This window comes from Perca fluviatilis, chromosome 21 (genome assembly GCF_010015445.1).
Source record: "Perca fluviatilis chromosome 21, GENO_Pfluv_1.0, whole genome shotgun sequence".
Lineage (NCBI taxonomy): Eukaryota > Metazoa > Chordata > Actinopteri > Perciformes > Percidae > Perca > Perca fluviatilis.
In genome coordinates this window covers 32,322,907-32,337,347 of record NC_053132.1, presented here as the reverse complement: position 1 = coordinate 32,337,347, position 14,441 = coordinate 32,322,907, and the positions used below count along the sequence as shown (strand labels likewise).

At 38.5% G+C, this 14,441-nt stretch overlaps 1 protein-coding gene across 2 annotated transcripts in view; it reads left to right on the top strand.

Moving 5' to 3' along the window:
- LOC120550790 (RNA binding protein fox-1 homolog 3-like) overlaps positions 1-14,441 on the top strand; it is a 1,027,376-nt gene that overhangs the window by 1,002,352 nt on the left and 10,583 nt on the right. The window contains exon 16 of one of the 2 annotated variants that reach the window (XM_039787628.1): positions 3,688-5,841. The exons of the other annotated variant lie outside the window; for it this stretch is intronic. Within the exon in view, the coding sequence (XP_039643562.1) occupies positions 3,688-3,732 (45 nt within the window). The 3' untranslated portion in view covers positions 3,733-5,841. Of the gene's footprint in view, positions 1-3,687; positions 5,842-14,441 lie in introns of those variants that run through there. 2 annotated transcript variants of the gene reach the window in all.

The following is a 14,441-nucleotide window of genomic DNA, read 5'->3' as shown; positions in this document are numbered from 1 at the left end:
TCAATTTTATTGGGCGAAAGCTACTTGCTTGAAATCCAATCGAGACTGAAAATTACTCCCCACAATAAAGTGCCTTTACATTTTGCAAGGGGAGATAGTTGAATGGTTAATGTTTGTTTTTAGCTAGCTTTGCAGCTAACATCAAAGATGAAAAAAATCTTTCCAAAGAAAGAAATGGAGCACCCTAATGGGGTTGGGAGAGAAACTGAAAGTACAATTTGTTTTCTTTCGCGGGTGTGGGTAGGGACTTCCTCCAAAGATTAATGACCATCTAGCAAATGCTTCGATGTGCCGTGGGAGATTAAAGTAGGAGAGAAAGATAGGCCACAAAAAGTAGAAGAAGGAGAGGGAGAATTAAAGTTCTTGGTAATAAACTGGCTGCAGTCAGAGCTGCTGCCTGGTGTAGCATCTTGGAAAGATGAGATGAGGGTTGATGCTGAGTGCTGACATGCGTGTGATGATGAAAATCAAAAGCCCTACCAACATCCCCCTTTCTCTAGTGCAGCTGCTAGCTAAAAGCCTTCATTAATTACGACATGTTTTCCTCTTCATTTACTTAATTAAAACAGTGGCCTCTGTTTTCCTCCTTATTACTCTACACTGTCTTCTCTTTTGTCTTCAAATTACTCTACTTAATACAACACTCAATTCTAAACTCATGCCTGACATTCTGAACTGTAGCCTCAAACAAAACCTAATAAGATGATTGTCACGGTGCAGGACAGGGATTGGACCTAAATGCAGATAGATGAGAAGGCAGCAGGATGAATTCAGTGGATTGTTTTGAAAAGCATACAATAGCAGAAGGTACGGTAGGCAGGTAACAGGTAGAAGGCAGGTAACAAGCAGAGAGGTAACTGCAATGAAACATGACAAACTGACAGAGAACAAAGAAAGGTACAGCAGGATCTAAGATGGAAGGGTAAGCCGGTGGGTGATTGGGTGATGCAAGTGAGGAGGTGGGAGAGGGAGGTCAGTCAGAGCAGATGAGTGAAGTAGAAGCAGGTGTGTAGATGGGTCTTGTAGCCAGGTGATAGTGAAAGGAGGGAAATGTGTTTCATTAGTGGTTCAACATGTCCTCATTCACTTCTCCTCAGCACTTGCCCTCGGGGGAATCCCCGCCGCCATCGTAGGTGTCGTTCCATCTGTCTGAAAAAAAGGTGATGAACTTCAGAACCAACAATGGTCACCTTCGAGGTGGATATTACCCACAATGCATTGCAGTTATGCATTTGGTGCAAGAAAATCCATGGTTAGGTGGCAGTAATGTACAACCGGTAAAACTCCCATTGCTGACCACTAAAGAAGATGAATAAATTGAATGAAACGTTTCAGCTTTTTAGCAGATAGTTTCTTAATAAAATAGGTTGACAATCACACTTTTTAATCTGTTCTTAATGTACTTTAAAAGGGATATTTTCAAGTATTAATGCTCAAGTGGTATTTGAGACTCAACGTACTCCGGTGGTAACTCAATTCACCTCCACAGTACATGCAAATAACTTAAGTCGTGTCAAGAGAACCATCTGTTACTCAGAACTTAAGTGTGTGGCTCTTTAAAGAGCCTTTTATTTGTGATTCAGGATCAGGTTTAACTTCCAAAGCCATATAGGGTGCGGACCTGGCTCTTCAGAGTGTACAACACATTCATTCCTCTTTGCATGCTCGGTGTTAGGTTACAGTATCACAGATCACGTTACCTTTGTATCAGACTGGAGATGTGCTTTACTCCGCCTCGGTGAGCCGATTTGTAAAAACAAGTAATAATAATAATAATAATAATAAAAATAATAATAATAATAATAATAATACAAACAATACATATTTGTATAGCACCTTTTATACAAAAAACGCAGCACAAAGTGCTTTATATTAAGGGAAATTGCATGACATAAACAGACAAAATTAACATAAAAACAGGGATAGAATGCCATCATTAATGGAAAATAAGATGTTAAATAAAACACACTTGAAGCAGTAGCACTAAGCCCACAACTGGTGGTCGATCCATTATAGTTTAAGCTGAAAATGAATAAGGGAAGGATTCCAACACAGTCTGCAGCTAAAGACACAGAGTAGACTAGATGCACTTTGAGACACCATGCCGGAGAAACAACACAGATGGGACTTAATGGTGCGTACACTTATGACTCGTAAGCCATGTGGTGCATTTAAAGTTATTGTAAAATAACCTTTTGCCATCTAGTGGTTCTTTTTGTCATTTAACAGCAATTTGCTGTTGAAATAAGATATTGTTACCATTTAAATTTGACAACATGGGTCGTATTGACAAGCTGTTCTTTAATGTCACTGTTATTTTTCTTAAAGTATCGGTTCAGGCACTGTTTAGGCACTGTTTTAAAAGTATCATTTTAGCACCGGTATTGGTAAAAACCCAAACGATACCCAACCCTATTCAGGGCCGGAGCAGGAAAACCCAAGGCTGAATGCCTGGGAGCAAAGCAGACCAGTGGAGCTTCTTTGCAATATCTCTGCATCGATCTCCAGCATTTTTTTGTTTTGTTTCTTACTGTCCTATCATAATTCTGACAATGTTATACGAATGCAATGCTATATCAGTGTGGTACTCATTTAACCATACTAGTTGCCATGAAGTGAGAATTTTTTTTGTCATTGACCGTAATCTGAGGTTTGAAGAATAGTCCAATATTGACGTTCTTGTCTGCCATTAAGACTGATCCAAATAGATCCTTGGTACCTTGAACATGGAGAGTGATACAAATACAATGTTTGTCTCTATTCAACTGCACAGAAGGAATTAGAATTAGGAAACCATCTTGTTTTTATCAGGAATAAAAATAAAATTACTTTGCTTTTATTTTATTATCTTGTTGATCTACTGTATACATAGTAGGCCAGTTTTGTTTAAATATTTTAATGTTAAAATCAATTGTGTTTGTTATTATTTATAGGTTTTGAATTCACTGGAGAGCTTGTTATATGGAAAATGTGTGGCATACTTAATACCAAGCAGCAGTTTTGGGGTTGTGAAGGTTTCCTCCAAACAGTGGTATCACAGTGGCCAAAAGCTGAAACGTTTGCAGAAATGCCTTGCAATAACCACTAATGTGTGTCGAAGAGTACTGTTTTTTTCAGTATTTTTTTTTTCCGCAAGCAGCTGCGGTCTACAAAGCTAATTTAGCTTGTAATTTGTCTGACACTGGCAGTTTTAAGAATCATTGTTCCTTTTAAAAAAAATATTTACTTAAAGAGATGTGTGTTTTGAATATTTTTGCTTTAGGTGTCTCATCAGATGCCAGAATAGCTATGATGGTTGCCTCATGCTCGCTCATCTGAGCTGCCTTCTGCCCCTTTTTGCACAAACTGAGATTTCCTGGCTATACAGATGACAGTACCTGTTAGTCATTCAGTGTAATAGTCATGTCGTATGATAGGCTAAAGAGATTTATTCACTGCTTGGTTTAATGTTAACAAGTTTCAAAAAGAAAAACTATCTAACTTATAAATTCACGTACATGCAACAATCACTTTCTTTCACTTCAGAAATTTCCAAACTACCTAGTGCACAAAATCCCTCTCAATTAAACAAGAGACAAGTGGAAAATGGGAAGAATGATTCTTTGGAGGAAAGAGAGAAGTTAATTTTATATTACAAAAGTTCTACAATGAATACTGATCAGAGCTTTTTCATCTTTGATGTTGCAGGCTAGCCTTTACAGAGGAGGGTGCAGTCGCTTCACTCCCTACTAGAAAAGAGAGAGACACGCCCCCTTTCCTTCCCCGCAAAACAGACCAAAAAAATCAGCAACAAATGAAATGACTAAATAACCTTCTTCACCCTCTTCATGGAAAACTAAAAAAAAAACACTTCCAGGTGGCAAAGTGACCCTGAAATGCAAGAATCACTCTTAAGTTGCTTTACCATTTACAGAGTGTACACATTGTCATTTATTAATGTAATGTACTTATTTTGGAAAAGAACATTTTGTTACTCTGTGTTGACTTAAATGTATTTGCATTGATATGTCTGTAGTGGAAAAAAGACAACTATAGTCAATGTTGACAAAGTGGGGAAATAGTTTTAGAGTAGTTACTCTTTTTGTCTGCAACTCAGATCCTTTGGGGTGGCACTAGTTTTAGTACTATCTAATTTCCCTACCTTTATTGTTTCAATTAGTCATTTCCTACATATGGTACATTAAAAGCACTGATGTTCAGCAATTCCAGTTTAAGCAACACATTTCAGATTGGATTTATTAGGTAAATGATACAACCAGTCCACCCCCTTAGAGAACTGGCTCCATTCAAAGTGAGCCAATAACTGGAGCTGAGTTTCAGACTGATTTAATGGGACTCAGAGCTGTTCAGCCCAAAGGAGGTTAAACTGCAACAAAATTGCTACCAGGAAGTGATACATTATGAAACCCAGAAGGTGAGAGGAAGAGTGTGATGTATTACTGAATCTGAATGCTGGAGGAAGTGATGTATAGCAGAGTGTGAGGCAAGAGCTATGACAGCCATTGCAAAATAGGCAGCAGTGTGTTAAAGCCCATTGATTGTTGGCACATTGCCAGAGGCAGGAGGTATCCCATTACTGCTGAATGCTTTTAAAGGAGAAAACTACATTATTCCCACACGTTTTTCACTGTTTGATGTCTCATCATGTCCTGCACATACTAAGCAATAATCCCACATTTGCTCTATATACATATGGAGGAATACTAACAAGTATTTTTGACTTTGAACAGATGGGAGGGTTTGATCCTTCTGAATTCTGTTGCAATACTTACAAACACATCTTTATACCGTGTTCATGTTAAAGCAGGCAAAGATGTTATCCATAACAATTGTCTACTTTCACACCCGCAGACACAGAGCAATACATTATCATTCATTTGTTGTGTTTGTCTCGACCTGAGGAATGAAATATTCACAATCGTTTTAGCTCTGCTTTAGACTACACTAATCAGATTTTCAGACTGAATTGCATTTTGTTTCACCCTATTCAGTCTGAAGTCATGCTCATGAAAGCCCTTACCAAGCAATAGTGAATGACCTATCTGTATCCCGTAGACATCATTTTCAGTGCACATGGAAGCTGTGATAACAGTGTCTGTAAGCAGTTAAGTTTATTTAATGATGATCAAATAAATATGTCTTTTTGTTAGTTATGTGGGTTGACGTGCAACAACCTGTACACCTGTCTCCTTCTCATCCTAACTTTTCTGTCTATGGCTAAAGAAATTTAGTAATGGTCAACTGAAGTGGTGAAACAGAGCTGTTTATGTCTGTCTGACATTTGGTACTAAGCAGGTAGTGGGTTAATCTGGGGATTTGTGCAGGAAACTGTTGTCGACAGGGGTTGACAAGAGCAGCTGAGTCTCAAATGTATAGTAAATGGTCCTTACAACCAAAACAAAAGCTAAAAAGGCACACAGCTCTATGGAGCAGTGTGATGTGATAATTCTCTAGGATTCCGACACCATGGTTGATCCTTTTACAACACAGAGTAATTTGATACAGTGTTGACATCATTCAATCAAATTGACCTTTTCACTAGGCAGATAGTGAAATGGTGCATTCTCTGCTGAGATGATCAAACTAAATAGGACTGCTCCCTACTATACAGTTTGATTATCTCATCAGAGGGTTTCATTGGGCTGCCTCCTAATCAATAACAAATCATGAGTTGAGGAGCCCCCAAGTTGAGTATCGTGTTGTCAGTTGAAACATGGTACTTTTTTTTCCAGCATTATAACGACAGGCTACAAAGTTTTGTAAACCTAGTCATGTCGGAAAATATACATACCTGTCAATGTATTATAATTAAAAATAGAGGAGCACCTCCTTTCTATTGTGCCTCGTTTCCTCACCCTCATTTCTGCACACTCTGCAGCTCCAGACATGAATGCTAGTGAATCCGGCTAAACCTCTCTTGAACCTGACTGGGCACCACTTCTTCTACTACTGCCCGGTATGATCAGCTGAGAGAACTATCAGTAAAGAAGCATGTTAAAGAATTGCCCTCATCACAGATATTCAAAGCAAAAGATTCAACTCAGGAAATAACGTCAGGAATTATCAAGGCTCTTCCTCCTTTCCCGGTCATACAACTTATTTTAAAATTTGTATTCTATAGTCCTTTTCCTCTTTTGCTGCTTCGCTGCCAACTCTTCTTGTTGATGACTCTGCCTCCCCACTCCCCCCCCGCCCCCATCACTTGCTTGCTCGCGACACTTGTTGCTGATTGGCTGGAATTATGTTTTGTGGCTCTTGCGCACCTTTCTGTTTGTTTTATATTTACACAGCCAGGGCTGTATAGGAACACTGGATTTGTTTTCAGTGCACTCAGAAAATAGAGAGCTTGTGACCATGACGAGATATTAACTGAATTTAACAAAAAGTGTATTAGATTAACATCGCTCACTATACCGTTAAACAGATAAATTAAGCCACTACTGAAACCCCTATATTGGCCATTCTGTGTCATTCACCTTTAACATGATGAAGACGCCTTCCTGAAAACAGCTGTTTCCTGTCTGCCTCTTCATTGTCGGCTGTCCAAAAGGCAAAGATTTTATAAAATATTGTCTACCAGCAACCTCAATCCAATCTTATTGTGTAAGTTATCAGGCTTATAAATCCATATCTAAGTTATTTATATATATATATATATATATATATAAATAACACTTTTCTTTGATTTGTTTTTTTTATTGTTAGCACTGAACAATCTACTGCAGGAGTTTTACTGGAAAAAAAATGTAGTGTTTTGGTATAGATTGATTGCAATGAAAACCCAGGGAGGAAACCTTTTTGTAGCTTAGTATGAATTTCTCCCTGTCCCCAGGCATATGTCAAGAGATAGAAAACAATTTGTGATTTTCACCTACAAAAATGGCCTTCGACCATCTTATTGGATGTCAGGTAAAAGACAGAAATATAGGATCCTCAATGCAAACACAAGATCTCTCACTCGCTTCAGTTTAATTTGTTTTCAGTGGGATGAGTTGTCACCCAAAGCTCTAATTCAAGACCAATAAAAAAGAAGCACCAAAAAAGAGCAGTGAAGCAAGTGGATAGATGCTCAGATAAGATGTTGTAGTTACAACTCTTTTGTATCAGCTGCAGTCTGGAATAGTTTCCTCTCATTCTCCGCTGGGAGATTGACTCTCAAAGTGATCCCCTACCCAAGTATAGTGTGTTTTAATGAGGTTGTTAGTAGTGTGGAGAGGCAGCTTGATAAGTCTGCTCAACCGAACCTCCACATACATTAAAACCCTGGATAACTGTTATGTAAATGGTAGGTAAGAGTTTTACAACCTTGGATTTGGGGTCAGTTGATACACAGGATTGGTAGCAAAAGATGTATAGTTTCTAAGCCAGATGAAGAGATATGTTTTTTAATTGGATGGATGCATTTCATTTTTTCAATATAATCTTGGAAATAGAATTTGCCGCTAAAAGTCACATGACACAAGGACAAATGTCTAATGACAGGGATTTTAGGAATTAAAACGAGATCACAGTCCAGAAAAGGTTGAGAACCCCGTTTTGGAAATTCTCCAGAAGGCAATTTGAAAAGAATAAAAAATAAATTACAGGCTTGACACACTGAAAAAGCTCAGCTCTGGACCAACTAAAGTTCAATAGATATTTAGCATTTTCTGCTAAATGGAAAAATGGAAATTATCTCATGTTGCAAGCTTGCATGTTTTAAATTTAGTAAAACAGGCCCCAGAGCTGTCTAATACAAAACTGAGTTGGTGTGATATAACTTTAAATGTCTATAAAATGGGAGCCTGCTTATCAAAACATTGCTCTGTAGCACCACTAGTGGCCAGATTCCACAGTGCAGCTTTAAAAATAACATCTACACCATTACTTTATCAGGTTATCATTAGTTAGCTAGCTGTCAATGTAACATGTAACTCACGTGTAAGTTATCTTTGTTGTAGTTCTTTTCCATTACTCACCAAAAATGTCCCTCCAGCTTACTTTATAGCATTAAGATACAGTACACCATTCAGAAGAGTGTAAATAAATAAATATCTGTCTACACTTCAGGAATGTACTGTGTTGTTACAGCAAGCATACATGTCAGTAAGGCAATCAGGTTGGTTTGCTGTTTGTGACTAATAAAGATACACCATAGAAGTCCACAGTAAAACAGCAAGATGAAATTCCAGTTTACTGGGACGAAATTTGGGTGTTATTGGACACTATAACAAAACTTATAAGTTGTTTAATTTAAGACTGATATCAGCCAGATATATTTGCAAATTAATGGTCTGGCCTCAACATGCACAAACTTACATGCTTAGGAGACATATGCTAAGCCAGTGGTTCTTAAACCTTTTTCAAATAATGTACCCCCTTTCAAATATTTTTTCAGCCAAGTACCCCCTGAACAGTCATAACATTTTTGGTAAAATAAAAACCTATTTAAAGAGGTACAATACTGTGGTACAATACAGGTTAAACAACCTGGTAACTTCTAGCCTACAAATCAAATGTTTAGAATCCATCACTAATTTCATTCGTTATTATAGTAAAATTATTTGAGGAATTATGCATTTAATCATCTCATACCCCCTGCAACACTCCTTAATACACCCAAGCATTCAGTTACCCACCAATCTCTCTTCCTCTCACCCAGTCACACACACACACACACACAGATTCTCCCACCAGTAAATAGCATCTGTGCCTGCTGTGTCTGATGGGATCGTAAAGAGGGGAGTCAGTAGCGCAGGAAGAAAGGGGAGTGTGAAGAGAAGCAGCAACCGAGGCAATTTACCCCACAGATTAGAGATAAGAGAGTTCAGTCAATAAGCACTGATCTCATTTGATGATATACCAGAATGACTAGACTCACACACACAAATACACACACACACACACACACACACACACACACACACACACACACACACACACACACACACACACACTAGCTGGTCCAATGCTGTCTTTTCTCTCGTTCTCTTGTTTCTCTGTTTTTAAAGGACAATTCCGGCGCAAAACGAACCTAGGGGTTGATAACAGATGTGTACCCACTCTATCGTTCTCTGGGACATGTTTTGATGGTAATCAAATGTGTTTGTAGCTTGAAAGAAGCAGGTGCGGACCGCTGATTAGTGTACAACGCCAGTATTCGGGGAACAGGGAAAGTAAAAACAAATCGCTATTTATACCACTAAAAAGGCTTAAAATATCACCAAACTTCAACGGTAGCATAATTAGGGTCCCTAAATGTTAACCGAAGCATTGAGAACATTGTAAGTGTACGGACAGTTTATTAAAAAGATAAGATTATAAAGACAGTCGCGTTCTCATATACAGGCGGCCGCTGTCTTGGGAGCTACTGTCTTTCCAAACTATCTTTTGAAAAATGTGGCATCTAACATGTGTGCAGCCTCTTGAGACAAGTCCCTGCACTTTGTACAACTTTGCCACTTGTTTTCCCTCATTGTTCAGTCCGGCTACTGCACATTACAGTCCTTGCTACTAGTAATGTCCAAATGAAGCTTCATTAAGCATTAGTTGTATTTGTTGACCCAACTAGGGCTCTTGGTTTAAAGAAAAATGCTAAAGGAATGGCAACTCAGTGGACTTTCAACCCTTTGTTGAACAGAGAGTGCCATCTATTTGGCCCAGAAAATAAAATAAAATGCTTCACAAAGCTTGATTTGGACATTACTACTTGTATGTTAAACATTCCTAAATTAAAGTCAGTGGAATGGAAGGTTATTAGGGGTCCAACAGTTCAATTTTGCCATAGGCCCTGGGAGCAGGTTAAATAGCAATGGATTTGTTGACAGAAAAATATAAAATGTCAATATTGTCCTGTAAGGTCTGTGACAACATGAATAATTGAAATAATTCAAATGTTGGTCAAAATGGTTGCTTAATACTTGACCTAGTTCAAGGTTTGTGCAGATGTGCACTCTTATACACAGAACCTGCTTGTGTATTCTATAGAGTAGAATGTACCTTCAGTGGTGATGGGATATCAACTGCTCTTCATAACCATCAATGTAAAAAAATATTTGTGTTTTTTTATTAATTTCTCTTCCGTGCACTTTACAATTTTAAAATGAATGTTTGTTTTAAGGTTTTGAAAGTCTTTTACCAGTATTTGTGTATCATAAAAAGAGATTTCATAGCATAGTATTTGTTTGTCTATTATTTAAAGTCATATTAACATTAGGTTCTCATAGCCTACTATAGAATAAGAATATATACATCAAAAGAGAAAAAAGAAGTGCTTCCGTTTGTATAGTAATATATCAATGGTTAGGGTTATACAGTGGCAACATTTTCTATGATGAGAAAAGGCTTTAACTCTGTTTTTGTTTGGATCAAATTTGATGTATTTCCATGTTTCTGTGTTCACGTTACTGTGTGAGGTGTGTTTTGTTTAGCCATAGGCCTATTACTGTATATAGCAATGTTTCCTAAATAACCACTACATGTCCAAGCTCTAGGGCAAGACAATTTATTTTTGATTTGCTGCCCTTCAGTTTGTTTCAGCTTGTTTCAGTTGGGAAAATGGAGAGCACAAGTTTAAAAGATTGTTAGTCTGTTTCATAATTTTACGACATCTCTAAAATACAAAGCCTGTGCTGAGGGATGAAGCAGCCAGCCAAAAAAAAGTATTTAAAGTTGCCATTAATGTGACACAGAAATAGTGGATTGAGTGTCACTGAAGTGCAAAAACTTCCTCTTTTTCCTCTATCCTCCCATAAATACTGTACTAAAAATGTACAAATGTACAAATATTATCTTAAATTCCTCCATATTTTACACATCTCTCCATCCTTTTTAATTGTACATGTAGCATCATTAGCTCCTGTTTTCCACAGAACAGGAGCACACTGTTCCCTTGTTTTCAGCTGTAAGTTTAAGGCAGCTACTAACACAATCTTAGTTTTTAGGCGATTGATGTGATGAAAGTCCACGTCTGGCAATACATGGCTCCGTATGCAGTTTAATTGGCTCTGTTAATGCAGTCATTTGTAAGATGGCACCATGTGTCACCATCCAAATGCAAAATGGTCGATTTTACATTTTTCTGTCTACTTGTTTTTTTCTTTTTTTTTCTTGACACTGACATACAAGGGGTGGACAATATAACCAAAAATTCACCTATGCAAGGGCTTAATCACTAGAACTTGACCCAGAATTTGACAAACATTATATGCCAGCTGTGTTAAGGCTAGACATGCTTTTCCAGGCTGCACATACAGTATCTCACAAAAGTGAGTACACCCCTCACATTTTAGTAAATATTTCATTATATCTTTTAATGGGACAACAGAAGAAATGACACTTTACTACAATGTAAAGTATTAAGTGTACAGCTTGTATAACAATGTAAATGTGCAGTCCCCTCAAATAACTCAACATACAGCCATTAATGTCTAAACCACTGGCAACAAAAGTCAGTACACCCCTATGTTAAATTCGCATAGAGGCAGGCAGATTTTTATTTTTAAAGGCCAGTTATTTATATACATTAATGGCTGTATGTTGAGTTATTTTGAGGCGACTGCACATTTACACTGTTATACAAGCTGTAAACTTTATACTGTACATTGTAGCAAAGTGTCATTTCTTCAGTGTTGTCCCATTAAAAGATATAATTAAATATTTACTAAAATGTGAGGGGTGTACTCACTTTTGTGAGATACTGTAGGTGAACATGCATTGGGGCCGTTTCATTTGGATGGCTGATGTACATACAACTTTATTTATACAACTTTCATCTCCATTTCGAATCTGCACAATTTGTAGCTCAGATGTGGAAGGTGGGAGGATTGGCTCCTCTGCCTATATGGTCACCTTAACACTCTTTGCTGCATAGGTTGACAGGTCTTCGCAAAAGCATAATTTCAAATTTAAGCAATCTGACAATAATTAGGTGAGCAACACAAGGGAACTACCAGGAATCCAAAGAAGACAAGTAGCAGCAATATAGTAGACTGGTAGGCTTACAGTAAAGAAGCAAGCAAATTATACAACAACATCAACGCCACCTCTCATTTGTCGCTGTGCCAGTGTCAACACTCACATTTCAAATCAATCCGTTTTCAATCCCAACTTGTCAAATACTGATGCTTGGTCAGTGCCTCTCAGCATCAGATATTGACGCACAAGAACACTTAAGCGCCTGTAAGGGGCGCACCAGGCATAGGAGCAGCTCAACTGCGGCACCCTGCACGTTAAAATAAAGACACCAAGGGGTCCTGACCGAGAGTGTCAAAAAGTGACGCCAAGTAGTCCTGACAAAGCGTGTTGAAAAATTATGCCAAAGACCTGACTGACACGCTAAAGGAGACCAAGGCTACTGACCAAGCATTGGTTTTGATGCGCTGGAAGTGAGACTGTGTTAAGCAAATGCTTGATCCTTACTAAAAATTGTGTAGAGAAGCACTCATCAGTTTACATGCCTTTGTGTAAATGTTCCCTATGAATGTCCAGTCACACCTCTATTTAAAAGAGCAAAACTATCATATTAGTTGTGTGCTATCGTCCACTTTTATAAAACCCTGATGTGTTAGAAAATAATCTTGTCTACAAAAGAGATGCAGCATGGTCTAAGGTCATCCTGAGAGAGCAGTTAATACAAATACAACCCTTGTATGAACAGTGTAATGTATTGGCTGTTTATTGATTGCGCTAGCTAGCACTGCACATAGTCACAACAAACCAACATCACCAAGCGTCATGCACCACCATGCATCACAAGGAATGAATTTCGCAGTGTAACTTTCTAGTCAGAAAACAGCCCTGCTTAATTTTTGAAGTAATTCGGTCCACTACTTTATACTACATTTGTATATACTACTATATATATATACTACTTTAGATATATACTATATTGTTACGAGAGGTCTTTTGAGTAGTTAGCTGATAGAGCAAGTGCTGAGACGTGACATGAGGGGGTGTGTTTGTGTGACACTGATTTTGCCTAGGCCAAAGCGGCAGGTGTGGAAATGAGATTGTTTCCGGTGGGGGGACAATCATGGAAGCAGAACACTGCACGCTGATGGCTGCAAACCACATGTTTTCTACACAGAGAACACTATTGAAGACAAAGACTCTGAAAGACTATTATTGTTTTCCCACAACACAACTTTTGTAAATATACCTTTTAAACCTGAACTACAACAACCAGGAAAAGTGGGGCTCGGCGGGGCCCTGCAAGGAGCACACGGGGCAGTGGACCAGGAGGCATGGTAATCGAAGCAAGCAGCCATCTTCAGACACAAATCGTCACGGCAGTGGGGTGAGTCAGTTTAACACAGCACAACCCCTCTTAGGTAGGAAAGTGTACAGTAAGCTTTTTAACAATTGGGAGCTTACGTCCAGGATATAAATGTTTGTGTGTGTTATTCAGGTTTGAGTTAAGTCAGGCGTTGTGGTGTTTTTGGTGGCATGTGTTTTGACTGTGGTGTTGGGTGTTAATTAGGCAAAGTAGTGTTGTGGCCTAGAGTGCGGCCTACTGTTTAGGTGTGTTTGGCTAGCTTTGTTGTTGGACTTTGGCTGTTATGTGATTGGGTTTCATTGATTAGCTTGTGGGCATTAAAAAGTATTGTGTAACATCCTGCTTGGATGGTTGCTTGTGCTTTTCAGCAAAACAATTGTTGTTGCTAGTTGGGTAACATTTGGCTCACTTAGCCAGTCTATACATTGTGGTATTCCCCTTTTTCTTGTATTTTCAAGCGCTAACAATAAAACATTGCAGTCTTTGAGCCAGGAGAGTTTCTGGAAACTGAAGTAACCCATGTATGTTTGGTTAGGCTGAATAGACAGAAATTATGGAAATTGATTATTTGGAGTTAGAGGTCTCAGAGGATGCCAGAACTCATAACGATTATTTAGATAAACTGCAATTCAGAATATGTAGCTAAAGAACGTGAGCGAGAACATGAGCGTCAGGAGAGAAAAAAAGCACTGGAACATGAACGACAAGAACAAGAGAAAAAGAGGGAGTATGAAAGGAAGGAGCTTGAGTTGGAGATAGCTAAGCTCTCTCTGGAATATCCAGAAGTTTTTCCAGCTTGTGTAGTCACTCAGTCTCAAGCTAAAGTTGTTTCAAACCCTACAGCAAACCATGATGAAACCAGAGGGCCCTTGGCAGATACGGTCTTTAACAAATGGTGTAGCGTGAGTGAGGTGCCTGTGTTGAATCAAGACACATTGATTGCAGAAGAGAAACAGGATGCCCATTTAAACCATCTAATAGAGACAGCTTGTACTTATGATTAAAATGTAAAAACCTAGCTGAGGGAGTTTACCTTAAAGATGATGTGCTTATGAGGAAATGGAGACCTCCTACTCAACCCGCTGCTGACGAGAAGAGTGTGCACGACCAGGTAAGTGGGCTGTCTTTGGTCTTTGCTATTGGGCAGTTCTTAGGAGAGGATAGTGGAGAAGCAGCAGTGGAAGCC